The sequence below is a fragment of the Dryas octopetala genome, chromosome 8, assembly GCF_963921425.1.
Source record: "Dryas octopetala chromosome 8, drDryOcto1.1, whole genome shotgun sequence".
NCBI classification, from domain to species: Eukaryota; Viridiplantae; Streptophyta; class Magnoliopsida; order Rosales; family Rosaceae; genus Dryas; species Dryas octopetala.
Genome location: NC_141373.1, coordinates 7,439,895 through 7,458,306, shown reverse-complemented (window position 1 = coordinate 7,458,306; position 18,412 = coordinate 7,439,895). Strand labels below are relative to the sequence as shown.

The following is an 18,412-nucleotide window of genomic DNA, read 5'->3' as shown; positions in this document are numbered from 1 at the left end:
TGTATAATGAACATGCAGCGCACTGGGAGACTTGATAAGGAACATATATTGGCAGCAGAATGTGTTGGATCAAGTCATAACGACTTAACCATATTGCAAAGCAACTGGGACTCTTCTTACAATACTTTCATAGATTTTCTTTTTCCTAGAGAAATGTGTCGGGTTACTCTCTCTGACACTTGCACACACATTATCATTTATATAATAAAATATAACGATTTTTGAATCTTAAAATTTATCTCTAACTCCGAATGACAGATCGTTTCAGGTTAAATTCAATGGTCAGTAATCTATTTTCCAAATTTACTTTTCTGCCTATGAGAATTGGTTTGCCGCCTTTCTCTCTTTAATTAATTTTCTCTTAATTCTCGCTCCTTAATTAATTTCACATATTCAATTTTTTTTTTTTAGGTCTTTCATTGGGGTTGAATAACTTGATTTGTTTGTATTTATGATTTGAGAATAGAAATAGGAGAATCTTATTAAATGAATTACGCTTGTCAAAATATCGGTGTTTGCGCAATAGAAAGAGCCGCTTCACACTCGCTCGCGAGTGTGGAGAGGTTAGACTATATAATAAAACAGAACAATTTTTAAATCTTAAAATTTATCTCTGGGTCCAACTGAGATCGTTTTGGCTTAAATCCAATAGTCAGTTATCTATTTTCCAAATTTACTTTCCCGCCCATGAGAACTGGTTTGCCGCCTCTCTCTCCTTAATTAACTTTTCCTTAATTTTCTCTCCTTAATAAATTTCCCCTTAATTTCACATATTCAATTTGTTTTTGGGTCTTTCATTTGGCTTGAACAATTAGGTTTGTTTATAGAAATAATTACCCATAACTACACATTTCCTATGTTTTTTAACTTGTAGTACCACTATTATTAATATATAATAATTAGGTTAGTTTTATTAACAATTAGGTTAGTTTGACTGCATGGGCTTTAGTTGACTGCAGCTTGACTGCAGCTGAGTGGGCTGCTTAGCAGCTGCGTGTGTTAAGTGATGCCAATTTTACAATTTTACCCTTATGACAGTTTTTAGTTATTTTTAACTTATCTGCTTCGACAATTTTACTCGCAGTTGAAATCTGTTTGCACTCGTTTCTCTCTTTCGATTTTGCTCTAGTCCGATCTTCGTCTGGTCCGATCTTCATCTGGTTCGATCTTCCTCTCGTTCGATCTTCATACGGTTTGATCTTGTTGTTCTTGATCAATTGCTAGTTTTACGGTTCGTATGCTATTGATTTTGATGCTAGTTTTGATTTTTTGTTTTGTTTAAATTTATAGGTATTTTTCGATTGCAGTTGAGTTTGTTTAATTGATTTTCATGTTGATTTTCAGTTTAGGTATAGTTTTTGTTTTTGAATTTGATTTTTGTTGACAGTATTATGTAGTTTTGGATTTTGAATTTGATTTTTATTGACAGTATTATGTAGTTTTGGATTTGCATGTTGATTTTTGTGTTAGGTATAGTGTTGATTTTGAATTTGTTAATAATTTATGTAGTTTCAGTAGCATACGTGCTTAATAGCTTGCTTTTATTCACTTTTTTGTTGAATTTTAATTTAGTAATATTATGCAGTTTCAGTTCTGCAGATAGGTTGCTTTTATTGACTTTTAATAGTTTTTGTCTTTGTTTGTTTAGGTTATAGGAATGGTTATGTAGTTTTTGTTGCAGTTGTTAATAATTTGATTCATTTTGCTCTGTTTTTGTTTAGGTTATGGCAATGGAAGGTTTTAAGTTTGCTAGATGCACATATGGCGATGATGGTGTTATGCTTGGTTTGCTGGAGAGTACTACGTATATGGGACTGTGCCTTGAGTTGTGTTCCAGATTTAAGAAACTCAAGCCTGATCGGTTTGAGTTGAGGTATTCTTTTTGTGACCATAAGATGATTAAATTGGAGTCTGATTTGGACATTCGAATTATGTTGACTGTGTTTGGTCTGATGAATACTAGTATTGTTGATATTTCAATCAATGATAAAATCGATTTAGATGCTCTTGTTGTTGATAAAAATTGCTCGTCATCTTCATCGAATAAGAGTATGGTTGTTGATGGTAGTTTTGATGAGAGTGATTATTTAGGCAAATTTGGTTCTGGTGAGGTTCGTCGGTATCTCTCTACTGACTGGGAGGGCTATATCTGTGAGATTGGCCAAAAATTTGAAGGAGGTGCTATAGAATTTCGTGAGAAGCTAATCAAATATGCTATTGAGTGCGGTTTCCGATTTGTATATGTTAGGAATGACAAAAAGAGGGTCTCTGCTGTGTGTTTCAAGAAGGAATCAGATGGTTGTGATTGGTCTGTGTATGCTTCTACATCTGCTCTGAATGGTTTCTTTTATATTAGAAAGTTAAATAATGTTCATACATGTACTGGATTGGTTCGGGAGCAAAAGAACAAGCTACTTGGAGGTCGTATTGTGTCTAGTTTGCTGAAAGAACAGGTTCAAGCTAATCCATCAATTAGGCCAATCGACATTATGAAGGATTTCAAGCAGAATTATGGTTTAGATATTTCCTACTACACAGCTTGGCATGGCAAGGACTTTGCTCAGCGTGCTGTTCTTGGTGATGAAGGTGACTCTTATAAGAACCTTAGTTGGTATGTTGATGCGTTGAAGTTGGCAAATGAAGGGTCTGTGATTGATCTTGAATGCAATGATGAGACTTGTCGTTTTGAGCGCTTGTTTGTTTGTTTCAAGGCTTGTATTGATGGCTTTTTATTCCTTCGACCTATGTTGTTTATTGATGCAACTTTCATAAAGAATAAGTATAAGGGACAGATGCTTACTGCATCTGCAAAGAATGGAAATCAAGGTATCTTAATGATTTTTTTGTTTTTGTTGCTTACTGCATCAGCTTTTTGATGTTTTGTGAATTATTTCTTATATGTGTAGTTTCAGTTTTTGATTACTAATATGTTTTTTGATTTTTGGGTCTATGTAGAGATATTCATTTATGCTTTTGCTGTTGTTGATTCTGAGAATGAGGCTAACTGGAGTTGGTTCCTACAAAAGATTCGTGGCATTATAGAACCACAAGGTAGGACAGTGACATTTATATCAGATCGCCACAAAGGACTTCTGCAAGGTGTTCCAAAGGTTTTCCCTCTTTCTCCACATGGATATTGTCTGTATCACTTGAAGAACAACCTACGTGGAAGGTACCCTGGGACTTATGGTAAAATGGTTAAGGAGAAGGTTGTGCATCTGTTCACTCAGCTTGCATATGCTCCTACTGCATCTGCTTATGAGGAGAAGCTGGCTGAATTGTTGGTTGAGGGTGAGAAACAAGTTACAGAGTTTTTGGGTGAACTTCCAAAAGAGAATTTTGCAAATGCCTATTTTCCTGGGAGACGATATGGGGAGCTGAGCAATTCCCTTTCGAAATCATTGAATAATATGATTAAGAACATTCGCTTGTTGCCTATTTGTGAATTGGTTGATGCAATGAGGCACAAGATGATGGTAATGATGTCTGAAAAGAGGGATACTTCGACAAGGTGGCATACTATACTTTGTCCAAGAATTGAGGATGAAATGAATTTGGAATTAAAAAAAGGAAGGCATTGGAAGGTTTCGAGGTCTAGTCCTACTGTTTTTGAAGTTGCTGCTGATTATTCATTTGTGGTTGATCTTGAAAGATGTTTATGCTCTTGTCGTCAATGGCAGCTCAAAGGGTTTCCATGTATTCATGCAATGAGGGCAATTCAAAGCTGTGGTGCTTCAATTTATGACTTTGTTGAAAACTTTTGGAAGGTTAATTACTATAGAGCTGCATACCAGAGTGCAATTTGGCCTGTGTCAACAGTTGAGAAGCCTGATGGGTCGCCTCAGGTGCTTGTGCTACCACCTCGTACAAAGAAGCAAGCTGGGAGACCGAAGGTCAGTAGGGTGTTATCGATAGGTGAAGTTCCAAAGCGGCAAATGAAGTGCAAGCGCTGTGGTCAATATGGAAGGCATAATCAGAAGACATGCACTGCTATTATTGGATAATCATAATGAAGATTGGTTGATAGAGTTTACTGTAGTTAGCAATTTGATAGAGTTTACAGTTAACAATTTTATAGATTTTAGTGTCTTGACATGAAAATATCATGCAATTTGAGTGGATCATTAAAGATTTAATAGATTTAAACTTTCTTGATTTTTCTATTATATTTGGATGCAAGTTGCCGAGTTTTGTTGCCTTTATATTGCTGTTATTGTCCTTGGATTTTAATAGAGTCCGTTAATATGTATGTTCACTTTACCTGCAGTTTCAGTTTGACCCGCAGTTTCAGTTTTGCCCGCAGTTTCAGTTTTCCCCGCAGTTTCAGTTTTCCCCGCAGTTTCAGATGCTTTTTTGACATACTTGGCCTTTTTCGGGTTTTAACTTGTTTCTTTTAGTTTTACCTGCAGTTTCAGTTTTCCCCGCAGTTTCAGTTTGACCCGCAGTTTCAGCTTTGCCCGCAGTTTCAGATGCTTTTTGACATACTTGGCCTTTTTCGGTTTTTAACTTGTTTCTTTTGTATTGAGAAGGTTTATATGTGATACATTTTGCAAATGATTAGCCTGTTATATTAGGCTTTTCCTTGACCTAGTTTGAGTTTAAAATGACCTTTTAGTTGGAGTAGCAATATAGGTTGTAGTTTCATATTAAATAATTTGAAATAGGTTTCAAATTAAAAGAATTCTAAATAGAAACAAATAAGCTAAAATTATCACTTTAATTATCAAATGTATCATCTTTTCACACCTGAAATGCTTAATACAAAAAGTAATTTTAATCATAACTAATTTCCGAAAATACATGAAACTGCTAATTTCTGAAAATACATGAAACTGCTGTATCTAAAGCTATATCATGTGTGTACATTTTGAAGCCAAAATCCTCTATGAAGCATGAGACGGTCAATGATATGTGCACGGAACTTGTAAATGTCATTCTTGTTAAATTTCTGCATAATGTCATCTCCCCTTGCAAGCTGTCTTGTAAAGTACAAAACAAATATGCCACAATCATTTCTGCAAAAAGAATTTAGTTATGTTATATTAAGAATTTCTGCAAATAGATCAAATTGATTTCAAGAGAGGTAAGTTACTTACGAATCATCCTTTTGTTGCGGGCATTGTTGACTATTCTCGATTGGAAAGGTGCATGGACTGCAGGTGATGTATTGTGCTGTGAGATATTGACCCTTTGTCAATGGCCTTCTTGTCAGCATGTATTGTCCTGTGTTGAAATTTCCTGTTTTTAGCATCCTTTCTGCACAATGCTTTTGGTCTTGCAACCACTTTTCGACTTCTCCTTTCTGCATGTTACAATATAAAATAAAAAGAGAATTTGATCATAGGATGTCAAATATGATGCAGTTACAATACAAAATAAAAAGAGGATTTGAAAATAGGATAGTGCATCACCAATGTCGTGGCTATATCATAGTATTTATCCTTATGGTGCACACTTCGTGGTCTGATCGAGTTGTAATGAGTCCATTTTCCTTCAAGCTTGTCGAAAACCAGTAAAGAGTAGTGGTCGACACTGTGTATTGGAAAGAAAATCTTCTGTGCAGTTCCTAGATTCTCAAATACCTTCTCATGCAGTTGACTTTGTATTGAGTGTGTGTGTCCACCCACTATGTATTCCTGCGTTCATATGCAGTTTCAAAATAAGGATAGATTACAAGTATGCATATTGAAAGTAATAAACTTGTTTTACTTGTACTTACATGTATGTAAGTGCCTAAGTACAAATTCTGCTGCATGTTTGGATCGTCCAACTCATCTCCCCGCAGTATGTCATAGTATGCATCAATGATCTAGAAGTATCTGGTTAGTTTATTTTTGACAAGTTATATAAAATCAGTATAAAAAATTGTGTATATACCTGATATGACACTGCAGTATCAAGAAGCACATCTACAATGTCAGGTCGAAAGAGTGTAGTACGTGTTGATACCCAGAAGTATGCTCTGTATGTATTATGATTATATTAGAATAATTTTTTATATGGATATCATAAACACATGTTTTGTTCAAGTTGAATTATAAATTTACTTACCCTTGCGGTCCCTCTTTCCAATATTTTTGAATGTCTTGCTTTCCATCTTTTGATAGAAATTTGAAAACCTTGAGCTTTTGCCACACTAGTTTTTTGGGGATTGTTGGATCGTTCTGTGTGTTGGTCTTTTTCTCTTCTTCCTTGTCACTTAGAGAAATATACTCAGATTCTTGAATGGATTTGTGTTCTTCATTTCTTTCCATTTTTCTTCTTTTTTCTGGAGGGTTGTTTTCAGCATCATGATCTTTTTGTGATGTTGATTCTTTTTTCTGCAGGCTTCTTGTTCTTGATGGCTGGTCTTTTTTAGCCTCATTTTGTTTGTCCTCTTCAGCTTGCCGTTGAGACTTTACTGTTGCCTTTTCTTCTTTCTGCTTTCTCATTTCATCACATTCTTTTTCCTTTTCCTCATTCAGTTTTCTCAGTCTTTCAAGCTGCTTATCTTTCAGTTTATTTGCTAGCTTGTATGACTTGACTTTGCCCTGCATCTTCATATATTTTCCCCACAGATTCTTGTACCTTTTTCTTTTCTCTCTAAGCTTCTTCTTGGTCCTTTCACACTTGTAGAATAGCTTTGTGGAGAACTTGTTTTTCCTTATGCAAGATTCTATAGCAGATGACAGCATATCTTTCAATGTGGCCATCCTTCCTTTCCACATGTACACTGCTTCATGATTTTTGCAAATTTGTTCTTGTGTGTTGTCCATCTCCTCTTGTAACTGCTCGGGTATAGATCCCACAATGTCATCAAAGATTCTATCCCAAGGTACGTTTGTTTCTTGGCTGTAATACTTTTCCCATTCAGTTTTTCCTGACTCTTGTTGGTTGCCATCTGGGATTTGACCATCACTTACTTTGTCTGCTTCTTTTTCTTCATCATGTGCACTTGTTGCTTGCCGACCATCATGAGGCATGTTATCTTGAACTTCCGATTTGGTTGGTCTTGTATCACTTGCAGTTTCGGTTGCAGTTTCAGTTGTATCCTTTCCTTCATCTGTGATCACCAATACAAATAAATATGAATAAATACAAAATATGAAGCAGGTTGAATAAATACTGTGAAAAAAAATAACAAACCAAACAACTCATTTAAGATACCTTGATTTCCTTGATTTGTGTTAGGAGTCTGGTCAAATGAAGGTAGGTTGGTGCAAGTCTTGTCAAATGATACAAGGTTGATGGGAGTCTGGTCAAATAAAGGCAATTTGATGGAAGTCTTGTCAAATGAAAGAAGGCTGATGGGAGTCTGGTCAAATGAAGGCTGTTGAACTTCTTCCATTCGAGCACTTGTCAGGTCAGCTTCAGTTTCGCTGAGATTGAGTTGTTGAGTTTCCATTTGACTCAGATTGAGTTGCTCAGTTGCAGTTTCACTTAATGAAAGAATGACTGTTGCAGCTGAATATGAAGCACATGTTGGACTCTGTTGGGGTGGCAGAGGTTGTGTCTCTGGAGGTGGTTGAGCTTGAGTCTCTTCGTTGAATGTAGTTGACTCAGGTTGTGTCAGTGGAGGAGACTGAGGTTTTGTTGCTTGAGTTGTGATATCTTCAATGAATGGAGGTGACTGAGGTGCTTGAGCTTGAATTCTTGCAATGATTGGAGTTGCTTGAGGTGTGTCAAATTGATCCTCTCGAGTTTCTTCAGTTTGGTTTTCTGGAGGGGTCTGAAACTGTGTTAGTTGAGTGTGTTCAGTTTGTGCCTCATCATGACTTTGAGCTTCTGTTTGTTCTTCTTCTTGCTCCTGACTTGCAGCAAAATCAAAGTATTCATGATCTGTGTTTTCATAGCATGGTTCAGGATCATGCACCTCAATAATGGCTAGATTCTGAGTTTGTGTCTCTGTCTCCTCTTCCTCTGCACTCTCTTGTTGCTCTTCCGTTTCTTGCTCACATTCTTCATTTTCAGACTCTTGTTCTTCCTCTTCAGTGTCAATTAGTTTTCTCTTTGCACTCCAAGCTTTTGGCTGTGATTGAAAATCACTGTCATAAACCTCTTCCATTTGTTGGTCCAGTTGTTCATCATCATCATCATCATCATCGTCTGATTGTTGTATCTGTTTAATTATATAAAGAAAGAATAAGATAAGTAGTAATGCATTTTTGTTTTGTTTTGTTTCAGGTACAAATTAATATAAGTTTACCTCAATTTCATCATTCTCCATTGATGCCAGTTTCTCTGCGAGGGTTCCAAGGCACCACTTTGCTACAGGTATTGTTTCATCCCCCCTCCCTTTTATTGGTTTAATGAGGTTTGTTCTCTCACATATCCAATACTGTCAAAATCGAAGTAATTGTTAATACATATTGAAATTCAAAGTTTGAATTATTGTAAACTTTAGTTTGAGTGTCTCTTTTCATACCAGTATTATGACTGAACATCCAACAATTGCAGTTGTTTTGTCTCCCTCCCTTGGTCTCTGCATGGAGTTGATTAGGTAGTCTTTGATTCCTTCTGCCCATTTGTAGTTTCTAATTCTATTCAAGTCTTCACAGCATTGTATCAACGTCCATGAAGCTGACGAACTTGAATTCCCAAAGAAACTCGTACATATGAGGTGGAGACATGTAAGTATTGCATAATCTCTTGCCCCATCTTCTGTATTTTCATCAATTGTGTGCTCCATAGATCTCTCTATATTTGTCTTCATCACTCTGTCACAAGATATGAAGTACTTTTCAACAAATTTGGACTTATGTCTTCTTGCTCCTTTTGTTTTGGGTATTTCATTTCTCTCTTTTCCTGTGGTTGGGATTCCCAAGATATTTGCCACATCTTTTGTTTTAATTGTTGCAAATTTGTCTCCAAATTTGAACTTTTTTCTGTTTCGATCAAAGCACTTTATCATTCTTGTGATCAGCCAGTCTGATTTCTTGCAGTCTTCCTCTCCCACAAGTCCATCCATGTAAGCCTTTATCAGGTTCCAAAAAGGGGTTTTCTTCAGCTGTTCTTGGACATCATTTCTTTCTCTAATTTTTTCCATGTGCCTGCTCATTAGTTTCTGAAACGCAGTCAGGTTTGATCTGTACTGGACATAATCTGGATTTTGGCTTCTTGGTACTTTGTGTGGCTTTTTGTTTTGCTCCTTTTTGATTTCTGTTTCTTGTTTGCTCTCTTGTTTCTTTCCTGGCCTCTTCTTTGCATATTTCTTTGTTTGACTTGGAGGTTGTTCGGCCTGAGTTTGTCCCTCCTGACTTTGGTCATTTTTCTTGAGTTTCTGTAGTCTTGGTGATGACCTTGTTCCCTTCCTTTCTATAGGTACTTTTTTTCTTGCTCCAATTTTGAACTTTCGTTTTGTTGGACTCTCATTTGATTTTGTCATCTGCATAGGAATAGTAAAGAGAAAGTTAATTGAAACTGCAACATTTTGAATTGAAACTGCAACATTTTTGACTGAAACTGCAACATTTTTCAACTGAAACTGCAGAGTATACCACAAATTGAAACTATAACATATTATTCTACAAATTGACCTTTCTTGTTATTAATGAAACTGCAACATTTTTCAACTGAAACTGCAGAGTATACCACAAATTGAAACTAGAATTAATTATCCTAGGCTACCATTATTGAAACTGCAACATTTTTGAATTGAAACTGCAACATTTTTCAACTGAAACTGCAGAGCATACCACAAATTGAAACTATAACATATTATTCTACAAATTGACCTTTCTTGTTATTAATGAAACTGCAACATTTTGAATTGAAACTGCAGAGTATACCACAAATTGAAACTAGAATTAATTATCCTAGGCTACCATTATTGAAACTGCAACATTTTTGAATTGAAACTGCAACATTTTTGACTGAAACTGCAACATTTTTCAACTGAAACTGCAGAGTATACCACAAATTGAAACTATAACATATTATTCTACAAATTGACCTTTCTTGTTATTAATGAAACTGCAACATTTTGAATTGAAACTGCAGAGTATACCACAAATTGAATTGGGTTTTTTTTCTGAAACTGCAACTGCAGTGTACGAAATGACAGAGATCAAAATGCAAACAAAAATGCTGTTATTCTAAAACATAGAATGGTGTAGTTAAGGGATTAGGGCTTACCTTTCTGCAGATTCAGTGGAGAAGACAAACAGTTGCTTTTGGTGTTCTTGATTTTTAGGTTTTCTGAAACTGCAACAGCAGTGTTCGAAGTGACAGAGATCAAAATGCAAACAAAAATGCTGTTATTCTAAAACATAGAATGGTGTAGTTAAGGGATTAGGGCTTACCTTTCTGCAGATTCAGTGGAGAAGACGAATAGTTGCTCTGGTGTTCTTGATTTTTACTTCATGAATTTTTTGTGTTCTGATGACGTGATGACGTGATATCGGAACAGTTTGCAACTTTGCATTCAGTTATTTGGAAGAGGCGGTTTCTGTAATAAGGTGGGCCTTGTAAAGTTTGGTTGGGCCTTGTAAAGGTGGACCTTGTTGTTTTGGCGTGTTGCAGTTGGGAGGACACGGCAGGAATTTTAGATTTTTGTTATCCCTATTTTCGTCAAAACATTGCGCCTGGCAGATGGGCTTTACTGTGGCGCGGGGATGTAGTGGGCGTGGTGTCCGCAAAACAATATTAGCATTGTGGTAGTTGGCCCGCAAAGAAAGAAAGGGGCTTTAGGTAGTTTTGATTAATTATTTGTGGTATCAGTACCTGCATGTTAAGGCACTCTTGTTTATATTTGTGATTTGAGAATAAAAATAGAAGAAACCTATTAATTAAACGGATTACGCTTGCCAAAATATCGGTGTTTGCGTAATAGAAAAAGCGGCTTCACACTCGCATGAGCGAGTGTAGAGAGGCTAGTTATTTAATAAAGAATAACTATTTTTTCTCCAAATGAGATCACCTAGAGGCCTGTATTGGCCTTCAGTAATGGTAGTCGGAAAGGTAAAATGAGAGACAGCCAAGATAGGGAAATAATGAAACCAATTTTGGACACTATTTGATGGCCAAAATGTGTTTTTGGGTTTGGCTTTTATTGTTGTGGAAGACCTGGAGGTAATACACAAGTTTAGATAATTGAGTTAGTTCAAATAATATTATTCAATAATAAAGTAATAGACTAGTTTTGTTAGAGTTATTCTAATATACGTTGTAGCAAATACATTATCACTAGGACTCACCATTAGACATAAACTCCATGTTCTTTTTATCACTATAATTTTGGTTTTTCAGGGTGATAGGATTCAATTTGTCATTAAATTGGCAAATGATATAAATGTTCGTAAGGCTCTCAACGTTCGTGAGGTATGTATAATTTTCTCTTGTTAGATATATTGCGTTTTATGCTATTCGGTTGTCACTCTAAGTCAACATTCAAGTATTCAACAAAAGAAAATCTATATATCTGACTAATGGTCCTAGGGGTAGGTCGGAATACTGCTATAACTGAACCGCACCCGAAAATCGACGTGACCGATCCGCCCAGCAACCGCTTCGACGAGAGCCGACGCATTGGTTGCGGTTTTCCAACCGATCCGACAGGGGGTGGAGGCGGAGGCGGCTTCTAAACCCCCACACCGTCGGTAAACCGCACCGACCGACCCTTCTTCATCTTCTTCTTCTCTCTTGGTTTCTGGCAGCAAGCAGCTTCTTCTTCTTCTTCTTTCTTCTTCTCCTCTCCTGGTTTCTCTTTTTCTTGTCTCCTAGTTTCTGGTGCGCAGCAACTTCTTTTTCTTCTTTAACCTACAACCTCACCGCCGCGATAGACGACCTTTCTTCTTCAACTGCTGCAACCTCGCCGCTGCGATCGACGACCTTAGATGCCGTCGCAGCGACGGACAACCTCAGATGCCGCCGCAGCTTCTTCTTCTTCTTCAACCTGCAAGTCCTTCAACCATCGCACAGCCACACCCAAACAGATGCCCTAAGCTGGTCGGTTTGGATCCATTTCAAACCGATCCGACCGTCACTTGCGGTTTCACCGACAGTCGGTTCACCGACAGAGTCTGTGGCGACAGCAGTTGGCATTTTGCCCATTTCGACCCTAGTCGATCGGTCGACGGTATGTGGCTGGCGGTTCGGTTATCGACACCGACCCACCCCTAAATGGTCCTAGTCTGAAATTTTCATATTACATAATATATTACTTATTTACTTTTGAGAGTTGGTATTAGAAGTCCATGTATAATGCATGATAATTAAACAGAAGACATAACACATAGATTTACTAATTGACATTGAAAAACAGGGAACGAAAGCGGAATGGCTTAGATGCAATACTTCCATACCCTACACACATGATGTCATGCGTGCTGTTGACTATCATCGAAACCTCAGCCAAAAATCCCTTCGAGCTATAGTATACAGGTGATTAAAATTATTGTGATATTATTTATTTGCTAGCCTCTTGGTACCTGTATGCTTTTTTAAACTTGCCATAAGTTTTTGGGTCCTTTAATTAGAAGCCCAAAAATAAAAAAAAAATTAAGTCAAATCCCAGCCGGCCGAAAATTTAAGCAGAAACTCAAATTGTCCATCAAGCGTATGGTGCGTTTGGTGCAACTTGAGCAGAAACCCAAATAAAAAAAGAAGAAGAGATAATTATGCATAAACTTTTCTTATATATCATTGCAAGTTTTATTTATGGTGTATTGGTATGTGCAGTGGTGATCGACTTATCAGTTCCATACACAAGTACGCTAGCATGGATAGAATCCTTGAACTTGACAATTCATGAGGATTGGAAACCATGGTTCTCTAATGATCAAGTTGCAGGGTTAGTATCAAATCTATTTCAATTTTCATTAATTTTTTATGACTTTCTTCGCGGTTTATTTTTTTTTTGTTTGGGTGGGGTTACAAATTTCACTATTTAATTAAGATCTACTTATGTTGTCTTTATTCATTCTACAGATACAAAAGTTACTATACGAATAAAGACTATCATTTGACATATGCGACTATAAAGGCATGAGAGATAACTTCCAATTAGTCCTATTCTTCTCTTACATTTAATATTAATTTATTACTCAAGGTAATTAGCACTTATCTAACAATCAATTAATTAATTCCCTTTTTGTATTAATTGTGTAGGGAGGGGGACATACAGCTCCAGAGTACGTACAACCCTAGAGAATGTTTTAATATGATCAATAGGTGGCTAGCACATTCTCCCCTTTAACCTATTAATCTAGCTAGCCATTAATTTGATAACTATTTATTACCTACGAAGGAGATTGAATTCTCAGTACTTTATTTTGATTGAGGCAAATAAGAAACAATTGGTAGAATCAAGTTCCAAGGTCCGAAATTGCACAAGGGGAATCATTTTTTTGACTGGAAACATGGAAATTTTGACATCTAGATTTTTGTCATGCTCTTTATTGAAAATATATTAAAAGAAAGCTGTAATGTGCATAAATGACATTAGGACATAAGGGACTGTGTAAGCAAGCAAAGACAGAACATGTCATCTTTGTCTTGCCTTAATATGCGTTTATCAGTTTATGCTTGTCCGTCACTCAATACTTTATTACGATCCAAACTTTTTCTAGTTTCCATTGTACCAAAACAACAAAACATCGCCGGCCTCTATTACAATTACCAAATTAATTGTTAAATTTAATTCACCAAATGATATGGTTAAATTTAATTCACCAAAGTGTGTTAACAAATTGTTCTGAAATTGCATATTGACCTCACAAATAGAAAGAGACAGCCGACCCCACTTGATCAATGTGAGGAGAGAGAATAGACAGCGGGCGGAATCTGATTCGCAGGCCAGAAAGGAGCTGCCCCACCTGTCGGCCCAATATGACAAGCCCGTCCACTTTTTGGTTGGCCATTTGGGCTGAGGCAATTGCAAGCCCATTTCTTATTTCCAATCCATTTGATTGTTGGGTTCTTCTTCAAATCCATTTGACCATGGCCCATTTGACCGTTGGCTTGTTCTTCAAATCCTTTTATTTTTGTCACATCTTCAAACAAGTATATTAGCACAAATTACAAATTTTTTTTAACTTCCATAGTTCCATGTAACCGGTGTATACATTTTAATACTCTCACAATATCTCTTCACATATTCATCAATGACCACTTTTTGTGAGAGTGTGGTGTATACCCGTTATACGTAAGTTTCTCTCTTAAATCCAAACATGATATACAAATTTGGAATCCAAATATGAGATTCAAATGCGGAGTGTTCAAAAAAAATATATGAATGATTTTGATTAGCAACTTCTCTAGCAAGAAACCGTCTTATATTAGTACTATCAGAATGACTTGTATGAGGGACTATTTTATAAGAGCATTTAGATATTAATGGCACATATTTTTATTAACTTAAATCTCACTTATACATATTTTAGACTCAATAACTTATTTTAAATTACTAATTAAAAAAAATATCACCCAAACTCATTTTATTCTTTATTTTTTAGCACATGCGGCTGATGGGTTCACCTCATGATCTCTCATAATTAATCTCTCGTATGAACCAGACTCTTAATGCTATACCTTATTTATAAGTTTATCATCATTCTAATATTATAGAGTCCATTAACTTTAAGGTACTCACAGCCTATAAAGTTAATCAAAAGCACTCAATCTCACAAATTTAATTTTAAGGTAACATTAACTCACAACCAACCATAATTTTAATTTTCAGGTAACATTAATCCACCCAGAACCACAAATTTAATTTCAGGTAATATAAACTTACCCACAACCCAAAACAGCTTCAGCACTATGCAAACAAATTTAATCGTAAAAAGTTTCAATTTTCACCTGCTGTTTCAGTTTTCACCACAGTTTCAGTTATGAAGAATATTCTTATAAAGTCGCAGTTTTAGTTGTCTGACATAGTAAACAAACTCAAAAAGTCGCAGTTTCAGTTTGCATTTTCATTTTGTAATTTCAGTTTCAGTTCATAATTTCAATATTTTTCTAAATTTGAGTTTTAGATCTTTGACAAAAAAAAAAAAAAAAGTTCTAGATTTGCAAAGAAGAAGAACAAAAAGATGATGAAGAAAGACATAGTGGGGAGAAAAAGAGAAGAGGAAAGAGAAAGACAAAAAATAAGAAATAAAGTGATAATTGACTATATTTCAAAACTCGGCGAAACGCAAAAAGTTTCTTATTTTGATTGTCGGCGAATAGTAAAAAGACTTGTATAAAAAGAGAAAAACTGAACTAAAGGTCGGACTCCTTTAAGGAGCTGCGCTACGTACCTTCCGCTTAAGGCAGAGGATCAGACCAGAAAATCAAACCCTACGTAGTTCTTTTCGTTCTATAAACAAAGACAAAGGTAGCTTGCTTACTTAGTGTGAAGCGCTAAAGAATAAAAAACATAACCAAAAAAGATAACAAGATCTCCTAAACAATGCTGAAGCCCATCTGAGACATGGACGACCCGCTCTTCTAATGCAGTTGATAGTTACCTAATTGTTAAATGAAATTAATTGGTGCACTAGAGATTAAATAAGATATATAACATACACTCTACAGTAATTAATTCAATATTATAACACCCCAATTAATTACGCTACTTCATAATAATTTTTAAGGAGCGCATCTAATGGTCAAGCCAACTCTTCAGTCCTTCCTCCTGATTTCTCAGTCTGCACTCTCTCTCTCTCTCTCTCTCTCTCTCTCTCTCTCTCTCTCTCTCTCTCTCTCTGTGCTGTGCATCCATGGATTCAGAACCTCCAGTCCGAATGTACTTCTTCCCATTCGTCGGCGGAGGCCACCAAATCCCAATGATAGACATAGCCCGAGTCTTCTCCGCCCACGGCGCCGAAGCCACCATCCTCACCACCACACCCTCCAACGCCCTCCGCTTCCAAAACTCCATCCACCGCGACCAACACCAACTCAACCTCTCCATCTCCATCCACGTCCTCGACCTTCCAAACGACGCCGTCTCGCCCGACTCCTCCATGTCCGCCACTCCCTACACCGACACCTCAGCCCTCCACCAACCCCTCAACCAATTCCTCATCCAAAACCCACCCGATGCAATCGTCATTGACGTCTTCCACCGCTGGGCGGCACAAGTCATCGACAATCTCAACATCAAGCGAATCATCTTCAACGGCAATGGGTTCTTCGCTCGCTGCGTTTCGGAGAGTATCGGCCGATACGCCCCTCATGGGCAATTGGGTTCCGATTCAGAGCCCTTTTTAGTGCCTTCCCTGCCTGATAGGATCGAATTGACGAGGTCTCAGCTATGTTCTTTCGCAAGAAACAAACCGGGGCTTCCTGATAAATTGGGGAAAGCAGAGGACAAGAGTTTCGGGGTTGTGGTGAACAGTTTCTACGAATTGGAGCCGAAATATGCGGACTATTTCAACACTGTGATGAAGAATAAGGCATGGTCTGTAGGCCCAGTTTCTCTATGCAACAGAATCGATACCGATAAGACCGAAAGAGGCCAAGCAGCCTCAGTCGACGAGCATAGTCTTCAAAGCTGTTTGACATGGTTGAATTCCAAACCCCCCAATTCGGTTGTTTACATCAGTTTCGGAAGTTTGGTTCGATTGTCTCCCTCCCAACTCATCGAGATCGCCAATGGACTTGAAACTTCCACGCAGCCTTTCATCTGGGTAGTGGGTAAAATCTTCAAAACGGCTGAGAATCAGAAAATTGATGAAATCCGAGAAAATTGGCTTCTGGGTTTTGAGCAGAGGATGAAGGAGATGAACAGAGGGATTGTGATCAGGGGGTGGGCCCCGCAGCTGTTGATTTTGGAACATGATTCTGTTGGTGGGTTTGTGAGTCATTGTGGGTGGAATTCGACGTTGGAGAGCCTGAGTGCCGGGGTGCCGATGGTGACGTGGCCGCTGTCGGCGGAGCAATTCTACAACGAGAAGCTGATAACGGAGGTGCTGGGGGTTGGGGTTCAGGTGGGGAGCAGAGAGTGGGTGTCGTGGAGTGAGGAGAGGAAGGAGTTGGTGGGGAGAGAGATGGTGGCGGCGGCGGTGAGGAGAGTGATGGGCGGCGGCGATGAGGCGGCGGAGATGAGAAGGAGGGCCGGAGAGCTTAAAGAGAAGGCCAAAAGAGCTGTTGAAGAAGGTGGGTCTTCGTATGCAGAGGTGGATGCTTTGATTTCAGAGCTTCAATCATTGAAGAGGAAGAACAATTAGTCAGCTGATTTTTTGGTTTGCGTTGGGACGACATGTAGATAAACCAAAAGGACCCCATTCTTTCCTTCTTCGGAAACAAGGATTGTGGTTTTGGAAAAAAACTTTCTGCTTATCTCATGGCTTTCCTCCATATATGGATTTTATTCTGTAACGTGAAACTTTGGCGAGTTTATATATTTGGAAGAATAACTTTATTAAAAAAGATATCAATTAAGTAATTAACTGTTAATTTATTAATATTTATCTCCTAGTTGTTAAAAAATGTCTTAAATTCGACCATTAATTCCAAGATAATGACAATTCAAAAAGTTAACAAAAAATACCCGACCCAAAAATTTAACTTACAGGTAGAGTTGCCAAATTTAAAAAATTTCAAGCGACAAACAACATTAAAATATTTAACCATAACCACCCTTATCCTCATTTATTTGCAAATTACATTTCAGAAAATTATTAGATATGCATACCAACAAAATGACAAAAAAAAGGCAATGAATAAAAAAATCTTTCTGAAACTGTTACAATAATGAAGAATTTACAAATTCTGATACTCCAAATTCAAACTAAGACATCAAATTTGAGAATTTTTGCAAATGAAATTACAATTGAAATTGAAACTGCAATTGAGATTGCAACTGAAATTGCAAACTGAAACTGAGAGCTGAAAAATCGATTTCAATGCAATCAACTACAAATTTGAGTTCAAAATAGAGGTAAATATGGATTTGCAAAATTGATCAAAAATAGAAATCAAACAAATAATCAAAATAGAAAACGAAAAGTTGCTATGAAACCAAAAGAACGACTCGGCCATAATCTCTGATTCATTTATAAGCAGAGCATTCTTTCACACTGAGAGAAAGAGAGATTGAGAGAGAGAGAGTGAGAGTGAGACCTGGTTGCTGGTTCGGTGGTCAAAATCTGTCATTTCGGTGAGAATGTAGACGGAGATTCGGCCGAAGAAACCATCGGTATCAGATGTGGTGATTGGATCGACAGGCTTCAAGTGTGCCTCGGTGTGTTCATGTGGTTGGTTTGGTTTTCTCTTCTTCTTGCTTCTGCTACTTTCTTTCTCTCCACCGACTCTCTCTCTCTCTCTCCTCTCTCTCTCTCTCTCTCTCTCTCTCTCTCTCTCTCTCTCTCTCTCTCTCTCTCTCTCAGTGGACTGGAAAATGGTTTGTTTAAATTGCCAGCTAGCAACCACATCCAGCTATGCATGTCACCTTATTGTGTTTTTTTTTTTTTTGCCACTAGCTATGTCACCTTATTGATAAATT

The 18,412-nt window shown here is 37.3% G+C and overlaps 2 protein-coding genes and 1 long non-coding RNA gene across 3 annotated transcripts; all 3 read left to right on the top strand.

Moving 5' to 3' along the window:
• The first annotated feature begins 1,730 nt into the window (after nucleotides 1-1,730).
• Nucleotides 1,731-4,004, top strand: LOC147276713 (uncharacterized). Its single transcript, XM_086255546.1, has 2 exons — nucleotides 1,731-2,826; nucleotides 2,956-4,004. Exons 1-2 carry the CDS (start codon nucleotides 1,731-1,733, stop codon nucleotides 4,002-4,004), a joined length of 2,145 nt encoding a protein of 714 aa, XP_086111672.1.
• Nucleotides 4,005-12,664: 8,660 nt separating this feature from the next.
• On the top strand, nucleotides 12,665-13,336 carry LOC147276712 (uncharacterized). Its single transcript, XR_015123842.1, has 3 exons — nucleotides 12,665-12,769; nucleotides 12,907-12,961; nucleotides 13,087-13,336. It is a non-coding gene; the product is annotated as an uncharacterized LOC147276712 (long non-coding RNA).
• Nucleotides 13,337-15,640: 2,304 nt separating this feature from the next.
• Nucleotides 15,641-17,273, top strand: LOC147276711 (abscisate beta-glucosyltransferase-like). The gene has a single exon (XM_086254612.1). The coding sequence runs from the start codon at nucleotides 15,684-15,686 to the stop codon at nucleotides 17,133-17,135; it is 1,452 nt and encodes a 483-aa protein (XP_086110738.1). The 5' UTR covers nucleotides 15,641-15,683; the 3' UTR covers nucleotides 17,136-17,273.
• The last annotated feature ends 1,139 nt before the right edge of the window (nucleotides 17,274-18,412 follow it).